Genomic DNA, 18,193 nt, shown 5'->3' on the forward strand with positions numbered 1-18,193 from the left:
GGTAACCATGTTGGATATGAACAGTATTCCTTAAAACCAGCTCATCCATCTAAGTACAGTGATTTGTCATGGTTAAAGCTAAGTATCTTTATGAAAATAGAAATGAAGATTCAAATAGTATAGAGATCATCATCTGAACTTTAGAAATGAGAGTCAGTGTGTGTGTGTGCTGGGGTTGTATAAGAATTCAGTTTTTGAAGCCTAATGTATTTAGGTAAACCAACAAAAAATCATACAGGTAATAATTTATTCACATGCCTTTCAAATATAAGTGTAACCAGAAGCTTGGATTGAGACTTTTATTTTAAAACAATAATCGAATTAATAAGCTCATTAGCATAAGGCATTGACAATATTTTTAATTAAGATGCCAATTCTGTCAATCGTTAGAAGTAGCATTTCAACTGTAATGATATAAATACATTCGCAATATTTGATGAACAAGTATGTTGCTTTGTAATCATTTTTATAACTAAATATATGATGAAAAATCTGGAAGTTTCTTACAAGAGGAAAATGTTATCTCTACTATGAATCTTTGAATCATGAAAAGATTGTGCGATTGTTTGCAATGTTTCTCATTCCTGTGACATGCCTTCAGTTGGTTTTTTTCATCCAGCTTTTTATGGAGCTCCTACTGTGTGCTGGATAAAATGCATAGAGCCGTGGTCCTTGCTCCTGCAACAGCATCTGTGCGTCAGGGGTGGGAACTTGAACAGGTGAGAAGAGGCCATGGGAACAAGCACTGGAGAGGAGCCAGGTGGCTCTGGTCTTCTTTTTTCTCCTCTTCCTTTTTTTTTTTTTAACCAGCAATTGAAAGATCTCTCAACTCCTCCTCCTTTTTCATAAAAGGATTTGAATGTGGTGCAAGGGCAGGGGTGAAGGTCAATATCAACAGGGAGTAAGACAGAAGCCCTCCGTGGGTGGCTGTTTGTGAGCCCACAATACATCCAAATCTTGAGCCCTCACGAATTTGAATGCTAACTCCCTCACTGAGTTTTCTGAGTATCACCAAGGAAGTCCTGGAGGATAAAGGGACCTGGTCTGGGAGATGTACCCTGCTGTCCTGAGGAGCAGTGTCTGGGAAAATGAGAGCAGGTGACCAGGTTGGGAGTGTTCCCAGAAGTTTCCAGAATCTCCCACTTGTACCCACGCAGCCTTGTGTGTATCTCCAGCAGAAGTGCAGAGGCAAAGGGGAAGCAGCCGGGGACTTGAAGGGAGTTACTGGTTGGCTGATTCATTCATTCACGGATATCCTAAGTCCCAAGTGTGTTATGACTTCTTTTTTTGATTATCCTACTTATCTTCAGCATGTTTGAAAAACCTAGAAAAGTACTTGTAAAGTTTGTATTCCTTCGGAAGTGTTTATTCAGTAAGCTTTTTCTCAGCTAATTCTTTGTCATGCTCTTATGAGAATCTCTGGTGAGACGTTTCACTTTCGGAATGCCGAGGGAGAGCTGCCATCTCAGCTATTCCTCGTTTTTCACGACGACCCCTGTGTACAGATGCACCTGCCCACAGTCCTGGGATTGGCAGATGCCTTTGTGCGTGGTGTTGCCATGCCAGTGCCTTGGCTGCTGTCGGTCTTCATGTAGCCACGTCGCTTTTCTCTCCTGAGCCAGCGCATTGCTGGAGGACGGATGGGGAAGTTGCAGCTCCCAGCACCAGTGCAGGGAGGACAACCCTTTTCTCAGAGTGCAGCACTATCTGGGCATCTGTATCTAAGTGGATTTGTTTTGCTCCACTTGCTGTGTTTTGTGTTACGAAGAGCAAGCTGAGAATAAAACCCAAATTTCCTCATCTTTAATCTCTTCCAACTCCTAGATAGAAACAGACTGCAGTTGATTCCCAGAGTATACACTAGGGCACCACAGAACGTTCATGGAAAATAGAAATAAAAATACATTTATTTTGGTGCAACATCATTTTTCGTAGCCCATGGAAAACATGTGTATTCCAAAACAATTATGATTAGATTCCAAACATTTTGTGCACCAAAATGAAGTCTTAGTATTCATTCTGTTTTGCACAGGCTTTTTAAAGTACCTTTGTATGTGTGTTTGTATGTGTCTCTGTGTATTTGTGCGTGTCCTGTGTGTTTGAGGAGGTGTCTGTATGGGTGCCGATGTGTGCATATCTGTGTGTTTGTGTGGGTGTTTGATCATATGTCTGGGGGGGGTCTGTGTCCATGTGAGTGCCTGTGTGTGTTTGGGTGGGTGTCCATGTGTTTGTGTGTTGTGTTTGAGTGGGTGCCTGTGTGTGTTTCTCTGTGGGTGTCTGAGTGTCTGTTCCCTTCCCCTCCCTCTTTAATAGAGCCCTCTCCGTATCCCAGCAGAAAGCAGGGCTTCCTTCACACTGGCCAAGCACCTGCTGCGCACACTCATTGCTCATCTCAGGCAAGCCTCACTCCAAGTGATCAGTTACTCCGTGCTTAGGGGACACTTCTGGTGCACCAAGCTAGAAGGAGAGTAGAGAGCAGGGAACTGGGTGTCAGCACCCACGAAGGGACACCTTTGTGCAGGGGACAGAATGTGAAGACAAACCAAGCAAATAAATAAGCCGAGTGAAGCCCAGTACAGTGCCAGCAAATGTGTGTGGGTGGAGGCTGCTTGGACCAGGGTGGGCAAAGAGGAAATGACACTGTGAAGACAACAGTAGCCTTGCAGACAAGACCTAAGACAGGTGCCAGGGCTCCACCATGGGATGAGTGCTGTGCCCCCAGGAAGGGAGGGGCCAGGTGTGTGCAGGAGGAAGGCAGGCATGAGAGGCAGGCAGGACTAGAGCTTGGGGCTTCCAGAGCCAATAGAAATGGCCTGAATTCCATTCTGCTGCAGAGGGAAGCCATTGGGTCATTTACAGAGAAAGGCCATCACACTCAAATTTTAGATGGGAAAGAAATGTCACACTTAGTTGATAATTCTCATGCTGCGTTGTTTTTACTCAAAGATTTACTTATTTGGAGCTCAGTGCAGTAGCCTGGCGGCTAAAGTCCTCACCTCATATGCTCTGTGTTCCCATATGGGCGCCATTTTTAATTCCTGCGGCCCGCCTTCCCATTAGGCTCCCTGCTTATGGCCTGGGAAAGCAGTCAAGGACGGCCCAAAGCCTTGGGACCCTGCACCCGTGTGGGAGACCCGGAAGAGGCTCCTGGATCCTGGCTTCAGATCAGTGCAGTTTTGGCTGTTGTGCCGCTTGTGGCATGGATCAGCAGATGGAAGATCTTTCTGTCTCTCCTCTTCTCTGTGTATCTAACTTTCCAATACATAAATAAATAAATAAATAAATAAATAAATAAATAAATAAATAAATAAATAAATAAATCGTGCTTAAAAGGTTAAGAAAAATGAAGTTTCAGAGAGAAAGTCAAAGATGTTACATTTGCCGGTTTGCTCTCCCTAATGTCTGGAGCTGGGCTGGTATGGAGCCAGGAGTCAAGCTTCTGCCACTGTTGGGTGCAGGGACCATTATCCTCTGCTTTCTCAGGCACATTAACAGGGAGCAATATCAGAAGTGGAGCTGGGTTGTGAACTGGTGCCCAAATGGGATGCCAGAGTCATAGGTGACAACTTGACCCATACGCCACAGCTCCAGGTCCTGTTTTTGTGTAGTTTTTAATGTCCCACAGCACCAGTGCAGTTTGTGTGTTACTGAAGGGATAATCCCAAGATTTTTTTTCTGCAAAATCCCCCTATCTGTAGCACAAGTTTGCAAACCAAGACAGGTTAGTACTCAGCTTCTTAGTCATCAAGGCCCATCAACACTGGATTGAGTCAGGCACAGACTAGGCGACATGGCATTCTGCGAAGTTTTCCTGCAGTGACTCCCAAACACCAGGTAATACCTTGCTAGAGCAACAGGAGGAAATAAGGGCAATGAAAAAAAAAATCATGAAGCTGAATTTACTCAAGTTTTTTTGTGTGGGTTTCTTTTTTATTTTTTAAGGTTTATTTTATTGGGGCCAGCGTTGTGGCATAGTGGGTAAAGCTGTCACCTGCGGCACTGGCTTCCCCATATAGGCTCCAGTTCCCATCCTGGCTGCCCCACTTGCAATCTAACTCCCTTCTGGGAAAGCAACAAAGGAAAATCCAAGCGTTTGAGCCCCTGCCATCCAGGTAGGGTTTCTGGCTTTGGTCTGACCTACCCCTGAGCCGTTGTAGCCATTTGGAGAGTGAACCAATGGATGGCAGATATCTCTCTGCCTCTCCTACCACCCCCAGCCTCTCTGTAATTCTTCAAATAGATGTTTAAAAAAAGAAGAAGAAGAAGAAGAAGAAAAAGAAGAAAGAAAAGGAGAGAAGGGGTGTATTTATTTCAAAGGCAAAGTGACTTTTTACATTTTCGACTAAGCAATTATTCCCAATAGGAGGGGGAAGCAAACCACCCCTCCATGAGTTTATTTTACATCAGAATATACTCATTTAGGGAGGCCCCAAGCAGAATCACTGATGATAACACAGTGTCATGGGCATTTAAATTGTTATCTGATATCTGTCCATTCCCCTCTAGCTAAAGTTAAGTGAGTGGAATGCTCACATAATACGACTCATGTTATTTTAGAGAGAAAACTTTTTTGAAATTGTGATTTCTTTACCCCTTTTCTGTGTATCTAGTTTTTAAAAAAAAGATTTAATCATTTCTATTGGAAAAGCACATCAGATTTAGAGAGAAGGAGAGACACAGAGAAAGATCTTCCATCCACTGACTCACTCCCCAAGTAGCTGCAATGACCAGAAAGTCTCCTGGGTCTCCCATGTGGGTGCAGGGTCCCAAGGCTTTGGGCCATTCTTGACTGCTTTTCCAGGCCACAAGCAGGGAGCTGGATGGGAAGTACAGCATGTGGGACACGAACCAGCACCCATATGGGATCCTGGCGCATTCAAGGCAAGATAGTATATAGCCAGTGAGTATTCATACCAGGCCCTTTGTATTTAGAATTAAAGATGGACAGGCCTACTTCCTTCCCTTCTCTTCTGCTGTGTCGCACTAAGACTTCCCTTAAGTTTGGCTGTCTACAGTCCTCATTTTAATTCAGTATCCTAAAAGTGCTATCCCGAGCTCCCTAATGTATTCACCATGCATCTGTCCAGGGCAAACATGGTGGTGGTTCATATTGGATTCATTCTGTGAGGTTTTGTGTTTCAGGAAAATTCTGCATGATGTATGTGAGATCAATGATAGCATTAGTAGAACTCTGTATACGTATGAATGAAGCTGAAGCTAACAACTCTAAACTTGCCCTTAAACCTTTAGGGTAAATAGAAAACTTGACTTGTTTTTAAACTCTCTTCCTGTTAAGTACCCCAGAGAGAACAATGAAATCAGGGGTGAGTGCTTGGCCTAGCATTTCATACACCACCCGGGATGCCACATCCGTATATGTGAGCCAGGGTTGGAAAACCAACTAAATTTCTGACTCCGGCTTTCTGCTAGTGTGGACCCTTGGGAGCAGTAGATGGTGACTTAAAACTCCTGGTTTCTGCTATCCAAGCGGGAGCCCCAATTTGAGACCCTGGCCCAGCCCTGGCTGTTAGGGGCCCGTAGGGAGTGAACCAGCAGCTGGGAGATGGCTCTCTTATCTCTCTATCTCTTTCTTTCTCACTTTCAAAGTAGATGTTTAAAAAGAAATTTGCCCATGATCATTTTTAGTCTTTTTTTTTTAAGTCAACAGCTGTTCCTGTTTAATACACCTGCTCGATTTCCCCTGCTGCTAGATCACTGGTGCCTGTTGGTTGTTTGGTAAAATACAGCAGCGAGGCCGCTACCTCCCATGGGCCTCTGGTTGCTCTGATTCATGGCCTTGTTGCAGTTCTTCCTCAACTTATTCCCGCTTTTTATACTTGTTGGAATTTCATAATGACAGTACTTATCGTCTAGGCTGGTAAAGTATAGGAATGCTAAATGGGACAGTTGTTAGACAAGTTTGGAAAGACTTAATGAAAAGGACTCTACTTTGTTGTTGGAAAGACTTCACTGGAAAGCAATTGCCAGCACATTAGCTGAGGATGGAACAATAAGTGGAAAGGGTAGTTTGCAGGAAAGTGGGAGGAGTCTACTCACAGCATCACAGGTGCATTGAAAACCATACATGCTGGGCCAGTATCGCAGCACTGCAAATTAAACCGCTGTTTGAGGCACAGACATCCAAATCAGAATGCAGATTTAAATCCTGACTACGCTGCTTCTGATCTAGCTTCCTACTAATGTCCAAGGAAAAGCACAAGATGATGGTCCAGGTTCTTGGATCCCTGCCACGCATGTGGGAGACGGATAGGGTTTCTGCTTCTAGCTGATGTAGGGTAAGCACTGGGGACTAAAGCAGCCAAGGGTGGCTGGATGATTCTCTCTCTGTCTCTCTGTCTCTCTCTCTCTCTGTCTTTTGAATTAATAAATATATCTTTTACAAAAAACTAAAAAGGTAGATAATGCACTTTCAGGTGTAGCTGTATTAAAAAGGTCTGAGAAACCTCAGCTTCTACATGTTCTAACTCAAAGCAAAACTTAGGTTTCTGCAGGCCTCATTTCTGAGCAAATCGGCTCTGAGTGTAGATCCCACCAACTGGGAAGCTAACCTTGCCTGCAGTTACAGGACATGGCTTCTGGGTGATTTCAGGAATCACTCATCTGGGTGTGGGGGAGGGTGGTAGGTGGCACAGGGCAGAAAATCCAGGAGCAGAGGTTGTGTGCAGGGATGCCACCATGTAGAACAGCACATCATGGGTGTGAGATGAGCCATTGGTAACATGAAAGTGGGTGGCTACAGAGGGACTGTATCATAGAAAGACAAGTACCATAATCACAAGAGTCCAGATTTTGCCTTTTGGGGAGAAGAACACACAGAGGAGATCCCTACAAAGTGGGTGTGCGTCTGCATTGGGAAGACAGGACGAGATACCGGTTTAGTTCATGGGGTGAGATTATGTATGGGGCATCTTGGTGGGAAAGCTGAAGGTGGTCAATGCAAACCCTTGATTTTGAACAGTGGGTAGGTAGCTAAAGAGCCCAGCTCCTCAGACATGTGTCATCTAAAAGGGCACATCCCCCCAGAGGACCAGTCACACAAGGGTGTGCACTGTCCAAGTGCTTACCAGACACACTGTTGGACAACCAGATAAATGTCCTTTCTGTGAACTTGGCAACATGGGAGCTGTTCCTGATTGCAGAGAAAGAAGGAAGCACCACAAGAAAAGACTGTGGTTGGGCCCAGTGCAATAGCTCAATGGCTCAACGCCTAAATCCTTGCTTTGCCCACTCTGGGATTCTGTAGAGGCGTCGGTCCTTGTCCCAGCTGCTCCACTTCTCATCCAGCTCCTGGTTGTAGCCTGGGAAAGCAGTCAATGATAGTTCAAAACCTTAGGATCCTGTACCGCCTGGAAGAACCAGAAAAACTCCTAGATCCTGGCTTGGTATCAGTTTAGCTCTGGCCATTGCAGCCATCTGGGGAGTGAGGTGGGGAGTGGATGAAAGATCCTTCTCTCTTTCTTCTCTGTAAATCTGATCTGTCTTTCCAATACAGATAATTAAGTCTTGAAAACAAAGACTCAGTCTATGTTGTGATTCTGTTGGAGTGTCTAAGAGCCCTGAACACCACTTTGCCATGTTCATGGTACTCTGGGAAAACCTTCATGTTTTGGTGGCACGATGGAGGGTTAGATAACAGGCTGTTTTGTGACTGAATATTGCTTATGATGTAAATTGTGTGCACATGTGAGGGTAGGGACTGGTGGAGTGGGGGAGGCTGGGATTCATCTTTCCAAATTCACTTCCTACCGCTGCTTCTTACTCTTTTCTGTCTTCACAAGACACAGGTACCTACATCATCAGGGTTGTTCTGAGAATAAAATGTCATTTCAGTAGGTTTTTAGCAGAGCATCTGAGCTCATGAGAAACACTCCATAGAAGGAGTATTTTTTTCAGTGAGTGAAATAGTCTGATAATGCAATTTTCTTCGTCCCTGAAGATCCTAGGTTGGTTTGTCCCTGAAGACAGTAATGGCTGTTTTCCCTTGGAGAATCACTGTGTCAAGACAGGCGGGCTGTCAGAGCAGACCACCGAGTGCTAAATATTTCATAGTATTGTAAACGCTACATGATTTAAAAAAAAAAACACCTTGTCCGAGATAACATTGAAAAAGAAGTCTCATTTCTCTGGGGTTTCTGTAGTTGGAAAAAAAGCAGCTCTTGAAGAGGTGGGATTCAGGCATCCTGGTGTGAAGATTTGAGTAAGCCAACTTGCACACAGCCACCATCAGCAAAGTGCTTGATTTATTGAGGAAAAGTGAATCGCAAAACTTTTCTTCCCCACATACTCTTCATCTGAAAAAAAAAAAACACAACAGCTTGACTGAGCTCAAATAACTGACTTTCATAGCCTTTCAGGGAACACAAAGGGCTAATCCCGAGCCTACTTGAGCCAGTAGTGGAGACCACCACCGATTGTGGTATTCCCCCTCCCTGCATGCCAAACACATTGACTGCAGCTCTATGAAGTGAAAATGCCCAAGGAAAGAAAGAATGGGAAGGAGGTGTCCTCCGTCTTTGCTTTGCCGGGAGGGCCAGGGGAGGAGTGCAAAAAAGCTGCTACATCTGGGTCTTAAGAACAAAGGCAGCCTGAGACTCGCCATAATAGGTTGGGTCACTCGCTTTTATCCAAGCGAAAGAGTGGAACTGCCTTGGCTTGTCTCGGTGCCACTGACCCTTGCATTTCATTGTGTAGAGACGTCAGGGAAAGTGTGTAGAAAGCACAACGCACAATGGCTTTGTCATTTCAAGATTTCTATGGTTTGTTCACCCCTTCCCCCCACCCCAACCCTCAAATCCCCGTTGGACAAAAGGAATTGGTAGGTAGCTTGCCTTGGCCGCCTTGCAGAAGATCTCTGTTTTACCAACTCTTTAGAAGTAAACTCATCCGTTTTAACTGAATCACCAGGTTTTCATGCTTTCAAAATCAACAAAAGAGTTTTTAATGGGTGCATTTGCGAGGATGGGCCCGACTGCGAAGATGCCATCCTAGAAAGGATGATTCATGCCAAGTTAACGTGGGATTCCTTGTTCACAAACAGGGACTTGACGGATGTGGGTTACTGGAAATATTTAACCAATGCTTGACCCTTGGTTTTTGAGATCAGGTGATAGAATTCACATAGGCCTGCTCCTCCTATTCCTTTACCATTCTGTTTTTAAATGACAGATGAGATGGCTGGATTTCTCTCTCTGTGTCTCTTTTCAACGTGATTAGTTAGCACACTTACAAAGCAGCGGCACCATCAACATCAGGCTGGTGACAGTTAATCACCAGGGACCCTCCCAGGCCTCCAACCTGGCAATCAGCGTTCCAATTTGTCCCGGCATGTGTGTTCCAATGATAATGTTGGTAGTTTAACAGGAAGCTAATTAAGACCTAAAAAGAGGAGGAAAAAAAAATAAGGATCTCATTTTTATCAAGCCCAGTGGTGTTCTGCAGAGCATAGAACTTTCCTTTCTGGCAAGGTTGGATGAGGTCCACTACAAAACAATAGTGGCCATTCCCACTGCTTCGTCTCTTTGCTGTCTTGCATTCTTAGTGATGATAAAATGGACAGTTGTTAGCAAGAAGGGGGAAATGGCTATTTCTTTATTTGGAGCGCATTTAGTTTCTCCATATGCTATTTCTGGCTGCATTAATTTTTGAGTACATGGTGCATTTTTTTAAAAAAAATTATTTGTTCGTTTTGGCTAGATGCAGAGAGGGTCAGACTAGAGTACTTATTCTGGTATTTTAAAAATCTTGCACCTGCTCTTTTGTACCTGAAGATAGTCCTTCAATCTGATAGCGAACGTGGCTCATTACACTCCATGCTGTTCTGTGTTTGTCTCCTGATTGTGTTACGGCTCCTCATGTGTTTGTTGCCATCCTTCTTCTGGACTTACTGATTGAGTCTCTTTGAATGGCACCTGTGTTTAGTTGTGAAGCAGGTAGTACAAGCTTGAGCGACACAGCAGAGGGCCAGCACCGTAGGGAGCTGTGTCTGGCAGGGCTCAGCAGCCATTTCTTTACTCTGAGAGTCACAGAGTGGTTACTGCAAGCCCTGGCCTATCCCTGTCTTGACACCCTCAGTTTGCCCAAAGACAGAGAATGTTGCGTAGATGAGGACAAATGAACAAGAAATAATTCCACTGTCAGTTTTATTTTATCCGATCAGTATTTGTATTGATACCTATTTTAGAGACAATGATATATGCCTCTTAGCTTTTGTGTGTGTGTGAGTGATTTTTGATAACTGAACTTATGTCTGTAACTCCCATTTGAAATAAAACGTCGGGTTTCTTCAGCAACTCCAGAAGTCCCGCTTGCCCTCTGCAGTCCTGTCCACAGCCAAGTTTCTTCTGAATTTCTGTCATTGTACGATGGCTTTCCCATTCTTAGGCTTCATGTCAGTGGCACTAGTACAGTACATGTTTCCAGCCACTAGATTCTTTGCATCAACACAGCATAATGTTTTTGAGTTCTAATAGTCATTTCTTTGTTTCTGAGTAATAGTCCATAGCATGTAGATAGCAAAATTGATCTCTTATGGTTTATGAACACTTGAATTGTTGCCAATTTCTAGCAGTAAATCTCCCTGTACAAATGTTTTCATTCTCTTGGACACAATGCTTAGCAGAGAGCTGCCATTTGGCCCAGCAGTTAACAGCCTGCTTGAGACACCTGCATCCCTTGTCAGTGCGCCTGGGTTCAACTCCTGACACTGTTTCCATTTCCAGCTTCCAGCTGACATGCATCCAGGGAGGTGGTGATGATGGCTCAAGTGCTTGGGTCTTAGCCATGAAGGGGGAGACTTTGATTAGGTTCCTGGCTCTTGTCTTCAACATGGCCCAGCTTCTGCTTTTCTTGGCATTTGGGGAACAAACCAGTAGATAGGAAATCTCGCTTCTGTCTCTCTCAAATGAAGAAATAAACGAATTTTACAAGTCTCCAGGGGTGGAATTATTAGTTCATAACATAGGTACACCTTTACTTAAGCAACTACCACAAAATTTTTCCAAATAGTTTAACATGTTGCACACCCACCAGCAAAATTTGGGAACTCTAGTTGCTTCATATCCTTGTCAAGGTTTACTATTATCAGTGTTTTGATCTTAACCTTTTCAGTGGGTGTGTCTGGTTCCATTGTGGTTTGAATTTGAATTTCCTTGATGATTAATGATATTGAGCTCTTTTCATACATGCTTACTCATCACTCAGATATCTTGCTTTGTGAGATATTGGTTCAGATCTCTTGCCAAAGTTTTAAACTGTGTCTTAGGATCTTTTCATTGTTGATTTGCAGGAGTATATTTATGTTTTTAATACTAGTCCTTTGTGTTACTCTCTTCTAGTCTGTGGCTTGCATTGTAATGTTTTTAATGGCATCTTTTGGGACATGGGTCTTACGTTTAAAGAAGTCCATTGTTGATTTTGCATGCCCAAAGGGGTGTAAGGATACGTTGCTATTGTTTGGTCATTTTGTGACTGCATCTTGCATTAATATTGGTCTGTGGAGTGAGGAGTTGCTGGTTGAACTTTATCCTATTCCATCAGCTCAGTTATTCTGTTAATTCTTACAAAGGCTAGTGTGCATCACGTTGACATGGCATGTTGCTGCTTCTTCTTTTGTCTGGTTTTATAAATTGTGGGTTTCAGTAAATTTATTTCATCTTCACTGAACAGTTTTGGGGGCATTAAATTGTTCATAATAACTTCATTTTTGTCTCTTTAATGGCTATTATGTTAATTAAATTTTATTTCTGACACTTGATCATTTGTTTCTCAGTAAGTTGAGAAGTTTATAAGTTTTTTTCTATGAAAGTATGTTTTGCCTTCATTTTTCCTGGAGATTGTAGATTTTCTATTTTATTATTTCTCTACTGAATTTTTTCAGATAGCTAGATGGGATGAGCTTGTCCAGTCCCAAGATGCCCACTACAGCCAAGACAAGGCTAGAACAGAGAGCCTGGACTCCATCAGCTTCTTCCCCATGAGTGCCAGGAACCCCAGGACCTCAACTGCACCTGCCACCTCTCTGCACGTGAACAGAGAGCTGAAATGCAAGCAGAACCCTAACCTTGATTTTAAGTGTGTTCAAAAAGCTATAAATTTGGGGCTGGCATTGTAGGTTATGCCTTCACCTGTAGCTCTGGCATACCATATGGGCACTGGTTCGAGTCCCAGATGCTCTACTTCTGATCTAGCTCCTTGCTATTGTGCCTGGGGAAGAAGCAGAATGGCCCATGTGCTTAAGCACTTGTACTTACATGGGAGACCCAGAAAATATTCCTGGCTTCTGACTTTAGACCTGCCCAGTTCCAGCTGTTGTGGCCATTTGGGGATGAGGATCTCTATCTTTCCTCTTTGTAACACTCATTTTAAATAAAAATAAATAAAATATATATATATATTTAAAAAGCTATAAATTTGCCTATAAATGTGGCCTTAGTTGCAATCCTTAAATTTTAATGTTAAGATTTTCATTCTGGGGCCTGGCGCAGTAGTCTAGTGGTTAAAGTCCTAGTCTTGCACATGCTGGGATCCCATGTGGGCACCAGTTCTAATCTTGGCAACCTCACTTCCCATTCAACGCCTTGCTTGTGGCCTGGGAAGGCAGTTGAGGAAGGCCCAAAGCCTTGGGACCCTGTGGGAGACCTGGAAGAGGCTCCTGGCTTCTGGCTTTGGATTGGGGTAGCTCTGGCCATTGTAGCCACTTGGGGGATGAATCAACAGATGGAGGATCTTGCTCTCTGTCTCTCCTCCTCTCTGTGTATCTGACTTTTCAATAAAAATTAAAAAAAAAGTTTTTCACTTTTTAAATTTCAAAATGCTTTGCAGTTTTATTATAATTTCTTTGTGTTAGGTATTACTTAGAAGTATGTTTGCTGAAGTTTGAATATTTAATGATTTTCTAATTATCTAAATATAGACTGATTGTTCAGTTCATTTACACATTCTGCATAATTTCTGTTCCTTGATTGATGATGTTAGTTTTATGGTACTGTGCCTGTACATAAAAGAAATGTATTATGCAGTTACTGGATATAGTATAGTTGCTATAAGATCATCATCATCATTATGTCAAGGTTATTAATTTTTCATATCTTTTGCATCTCTATTGATTGTTATTTCATTTTGTATAAAATTTTCCCAGTTGTGGTTGTAATCTACCTCTCCTAAGTAGTCAGTTTTTCGTTTTATATATTTTTGAATCACTATTTAAGTTCATATAAATTTAATTTGTTTGTACCTTCTGAATAATGTGAACTTTTTTAAAAAGATTATTTTTGTTTATTCAGGACTGGTGTGTTCCAGTGCTGTGGCAGCGTGCAGTGTTAGCATTCCATATGGGCACCTTTGGTGTTCTGGCTGCTCTACTTCCAACCCAGCTCTCCAGCTCTCTGCTCGTGTACCTGGGAAAGCAGCAGAGGGTGGCTCACGTGCCTGGACCCCTGGACCCACATAAGGGACTCAGATGACGCTCCTGGCTTCAGCCTGTCTCAGTCCTGGTCGTTTGGAGAGTGAACCAGTGGATGAACCATCGCCTCTTTCTCTCTGGCCCTCTCTCTCTCTGTAAGTTTTCTTCCTCATTTCTCCCTCTCCCTGCCTCTCTGTAACTCTGGCTTATGAACACATATGTAAAATGTAGAGTCACAGATTGGAAGAGGCAGAGAGAGAAGGAGTTTGTATTCTGCTCACTCACTGCTTAACTGACCGTAACGGCCATGGCTGGACCAGGTCAAAGCCAGGAGCCAGAAGCTTCATCCTGTCTCCTAGGATTATCTGTCTGCCCTGGTTATCTTGCACTGTTTTTTCCAGAATGTCAGCAGGGAGCTGCATCAGAATTAGAGCAGCCAGAACAGAAACTGATGCTCCTACAAGATACCTTGTTGCAGGCAGTAACTTTACCCAATGCATAATAAAGCTGGCCTGTGAATGTTTATTCTTTAATTTTTTGCTCTTATGTTCTTAAATTTTATTTGAGGTGCGCAGAGAGAGGTAATGAGAAAGCGATGTTGTATCCACTGGTTCATTTCCAAAGTGCCTGAAAAAACCAAAGCTTAGACAGCCAAAATATGGAAACTTTTGTAACAGGAAGCCAGAACTGTGAATTGAGGCAGGACTTGAACCCAGAACTCCGGTATGGATGTAGGCATCCTACCAGGTTTGTCTTCTGCACTGTCTGCCTTTACTCTTAGGAAATGTTTTCCTTTTTCTAAGCATGTTTAAGTTAAGCATTCATGGTTTATAGTTACAGAGATATTTATTCTACCTTTCTTTTGGCTAGTGTTTTCCTGGGGAGACTTTCTAACCTTTTATTTGTGCTTCAACATGTCATTATTTCTCAAATGGAACTTTTAATAATAGCATTTTCATGACTTTTCGCCTTGTGTTTCTTTAGAATGCACACTTAAAATTGGAAAGGAAGCTGTCAGTGAGGTTCGCTGAAGGCAGAGGGAGGAAGCGGTCCTTGCCTACTGCTTGCTGTTGTGTTAATTCTAAGTAGTTTATAGCCCAAACACCGGTCGCCCTTTGCTCTTCAGTGCAGCAAACTGTTACTCAGGGTCAAGGGTAAACTGAATGATAGCACTGGTTTCAGAACCCGTGTGCATGCACAGAATCAGACCATGTGACTGATTGTATCCTGAGGGAAAGCTTAATGCTAGGGTATAGGTGAGCTCAAAAGACACAGGTGATAAAGGAGAAACTTCCCAAGGCAAATAAGACAGTGGAGGTGGGAGCCATAGGTGACCCCTGAGCAACCCAAGGCCTGCGATTTCCTGTAATATCCCATACCCTGCACCTGCTGGCTTGATGCTGTTCCTGCTAAGTTGTAGTAAATGCAAAACAATTAATGTATTATTATAATGTGTCATTCTTAAGTACAAGTTTGGGGATTTACATTTAAAGCCTGCCACATCTCCCCCCCACACACACTTTTGCTTCTGTCCTGTGATTAGAAGAGCAGTAAGTGTGATTTAATAGGAGTTTCATTTGTATTTCTTAATACTTACAGAGGTTTGTATAGTCTGCTCAACGTCTTAGTGCCTCAGCAAAAATCCTGCGTTAATCAGCAGCACGATCTCTTGTGATATTCGTTTCATTGGCAGTCATTTTTTTATCTCAAATGTCTCCCGAATAAATAGGAAGAACAATCTCCTCTGCACTCAGATCCGTAAACAGCTTACTGATCAAAAACTAGGCATGCGTTTCTTTTCTCTTTAAATCAGAAGAAAATCTTGCCATGGTTTCCTGTCAAGAAGTGAATCCTGCTTTGTTTCCTGCGCTGAAGTCATACTCATATCTTGTGGAAAATCAGTAATAGTTTAAGGCAATCTGGATGATTTGTACTTATCAGAACTTGGAACAGAATTCTTTGAGTCTGACTGACAGAAGAATTAAGAGCTTTCCAGCTCCTTGGAGGTGTTAGAAATCTTAATGATGCTGATCTTATTTTTTAGTACTGCAAATAAATAATAAAAGTACTGTCTACTGATTAAATGACCTTGCAATTAAATACATATTTAACTTGGTGCCTAATGCAAATCTAAGAGAGTTCAAATAACAAATGCAGTGAGCCAAAAGTATGGATGGCACATTTATTTGCATAAAATCAGAAGAATACGTCTTTTACTGGTGTTTATAGAAAACATGTTCTTTGGCCCGAGCTTCACAAAGACTGTCAGGAACAACATCCCGTGAAATTAAGTTCGATGTAAGTCGTGGGGGATACCTAGGCGGTCCTGCAGAGCACTCCTCGGTTTGGTAGTTCAGTGCCAGGCAGGCAGACAGCTTCTGCTGTTTGGGAAAAGAAGAGGTTCGAATCTGTAGTAGTGGGATACAGCATTGATTCTATTGGAGAGTTCCTGGGAGAAGTTTTTTGTTTGGCTGGTTTTTGTTTTACCATTAATTCAAATTTAGATACTGCACATGTGCAATATCGAACCCTCAGTCCATGTCATGAGACCTTATATCATTATGAAAATTAAATCTGGCTCCTTTTGTCTTCTTTGCCACTTCATTTTTGTTTTCTGGGCTTGCAACCTACAGACTTAGGAAGGTTTAAATCAGCGTGTATAGGTGAGTGGGGTTAGGAAGTATCTTAAGGTCTCGTGAATGGTCAGCTCTTTTGTTGCTTCCTAATTTGCTGGAAACCTAGGACTGGTCACCTCATGGGAGAAAACAGATACAAGCCCATCTGGCCTTGAGAGCAGAGGCATGGTGGTGGTCCTTACCGAAGCTGTTAAGTGTGAACTGTTAAACACTCCTTAGTTCCCACCGTATTTGTTGAAGTTGTTGCTGCATCACAGCTTTTATTGCAACATTTAGATTCAGAGAGATAGAATATATTTAGCCTTTCTAAACATTGTAGATTCCTTGTTATCGAAACTTATCCAGATTTTTAAGAAATGCTAAATTTTTTCCATGTGTCTCTTGTCTGTCCCAAATTGCGCATGTTGTTGCACTGTGTATTTAAAATGCCTCCTGGACACGGATGGCTGTCCATGCTGTGGGCAAGTCTAGATGCGAAGGCATTGGCTGATGGTATGACCTTCCCAGCTTCGTGACTGATGCTGTGGAGATTTTGTTGGGTTTGCTTTTCCTCTACCTGTGATCCGGAGTCTCCATGTATAGTAGCATATACTAATAATAATGTGGTGTGGAGGTATTGGGAGTCCTCAGTTCAGGGATACCTGTGGCGTGTTTAATATATGGTCAACTACTATACCATCGGCATTCAGTCAGTGTTAACTCTGGCTAGGAAACCAAGGTAGATAAATCCCTACTTCCAAAGGTAAAGATTTAAATTACATTTTGTATTTGCAATTAGCTACTTCTTGCTTCAGTACAAAGCTAAGAAGATCGCTGGATTCCTTATCTATGACACCTGCCTGCCAGTTTCTCTGATAAATTCTACTAACTTGGGACAGATTGGGTTTCACTATCATAATGCTACCAAATTTGTCAAACAGTTTGTGCCTAAGACATTCTTAAAGCATTTAGCCCATAGTAGGCATGTCACACATACCATTAGGACCTTGAATCCTTTGTTAGTTTTTTGGTTCCTGAAGAATCCCTTGCTAACAAGTCTCTGAAGGTAAGCGGTGTGCTCCTAACGGAACAGCCCATTGAAGCCTGGTTTTGTAAGAAACTTTTGCTAATAATGCCCTGTCTGTGTTTTGCTGCTCCAGACATTTCTGCAAGTGGTTGGCGTGGTCGCTGTGGCAGCAGCTGTGATCCCCTGGATTCTGATCCCCTTGGTCCCGCTTAGCATCATTTTTGTTTTTCTTCGGCGGTATTTCTTAGAAACATCAAGAGACGTCAAACGCCTGGAGTCCACAAGTGAGTGCCGAGGCCCTTGGGCTGACTGCAGAGCTAGCTGGCTGGCTCCTGTTTATGCTGTGATGAGGGAGACCCCTGACACTCTGTAGATTCTGTCTTCCTAGAATTTCTCACTTGGTTCCCACTGGGTTGCTGAACATTGTGTCCAACCTGAGTCAGTGTGACCCTGAGGCAAGTGGAGCTAGGTGGACTGCTAGGTGCAGCTTGGATGCTTAGCAGGAAGAGGGAAGGAAGGACTGTTAGCTGTGCGTTGCTGCAATGAAATTCCTGAGGCAGGCCACCTTTATCAAGAGCAAAGATCTATTTAGTTCACTGTTTTGAAAGTTCAGACTCCAAGATTAGGGGGCCCTGGTGATTTGGCCTCTGATACAGACCCCATGGAGGATCACAGTGGTAAGAGTGTGTGAGGAAGAGGAGCTGGCTTGGTAAGAAAGAAAGCAAAGACAGATTCAAGATGTACTTTCCCCTGAGTTACACCTTGCTCTTGCAGGAACTCACTGGGTCACACAAGAAACACCACAGTCCTTTTCAAGGATCCATCCCTGATTGACCTAATATCCCACTGTCTTCCATGTGAAGAAGGAGGCAGTTTCTCCCATCTGCCCTCAGACACTGGGACTGGGCCAGGCCAGAGTTGGGGGCTAAAAACTCAACGCAGGTCTCCTCTCTGGATGGCAGAGATGCAGCTACTTGAGCCGTCACGGCTGCCTCCTGGAGTGCCCCAGATGGGATGCTGGTTATAGGCAAGAGAGCCAATCTGGAGCATCCATGCAGACATTCATGGATCTGCATACCCATGCCCACCCTGGTCCATCCTTGCAGAAGCTCTGTGCCACCTCCAAGTACT

The 18,193-nt window shown here is 43.2% G+C and overlaps 1 protein-coding gene across 7 annotated transcripts in view; it reads left to right on the forward strand.

Annotated features, from left to right (window-relative positions):
- ABCC4 (ATP binding cassette subfamily C member 4) overlaps nucleotides 1-18,193 on the forward strand; it is a 234,314-nt gene that overhangs the window by 157,340 nt on the left and 58,781 nt on the right. For all 7 annotated transcript variants that reach the window (XM_040991240.1, XM_040991237.1, XM_040991242.1 and 4 more), the window contains one exon: nucleotides 17,196-17,346. In XM_040991240.1, the coding sequence (XP_040847174.1) occupies nucleotides 17,196-17,346 (151 nt within the window). The remainder of the gene's footprint in view (nucleotides 1-17,195; nucleotides 17,347-18,193) is intronic.

Source organism: Ochotona curzoniae, unplaced genomic scaffold (genome assembly GCF_017591425.1).
Source record: "Ochotona curzoniae isolate NIBS_2020 unplaced genomic scaffold, NIBS_Ocur_1.0 contig_64, whole genome shotgun sequence".
Classification (NCBI taxonomy): domain Eukaryota; kingdom Metazoa; phylum Chordata; class Mammalia; order Lagomorpha; family Ochotonidae; genus Ochotona; species Ochotona curzoniae.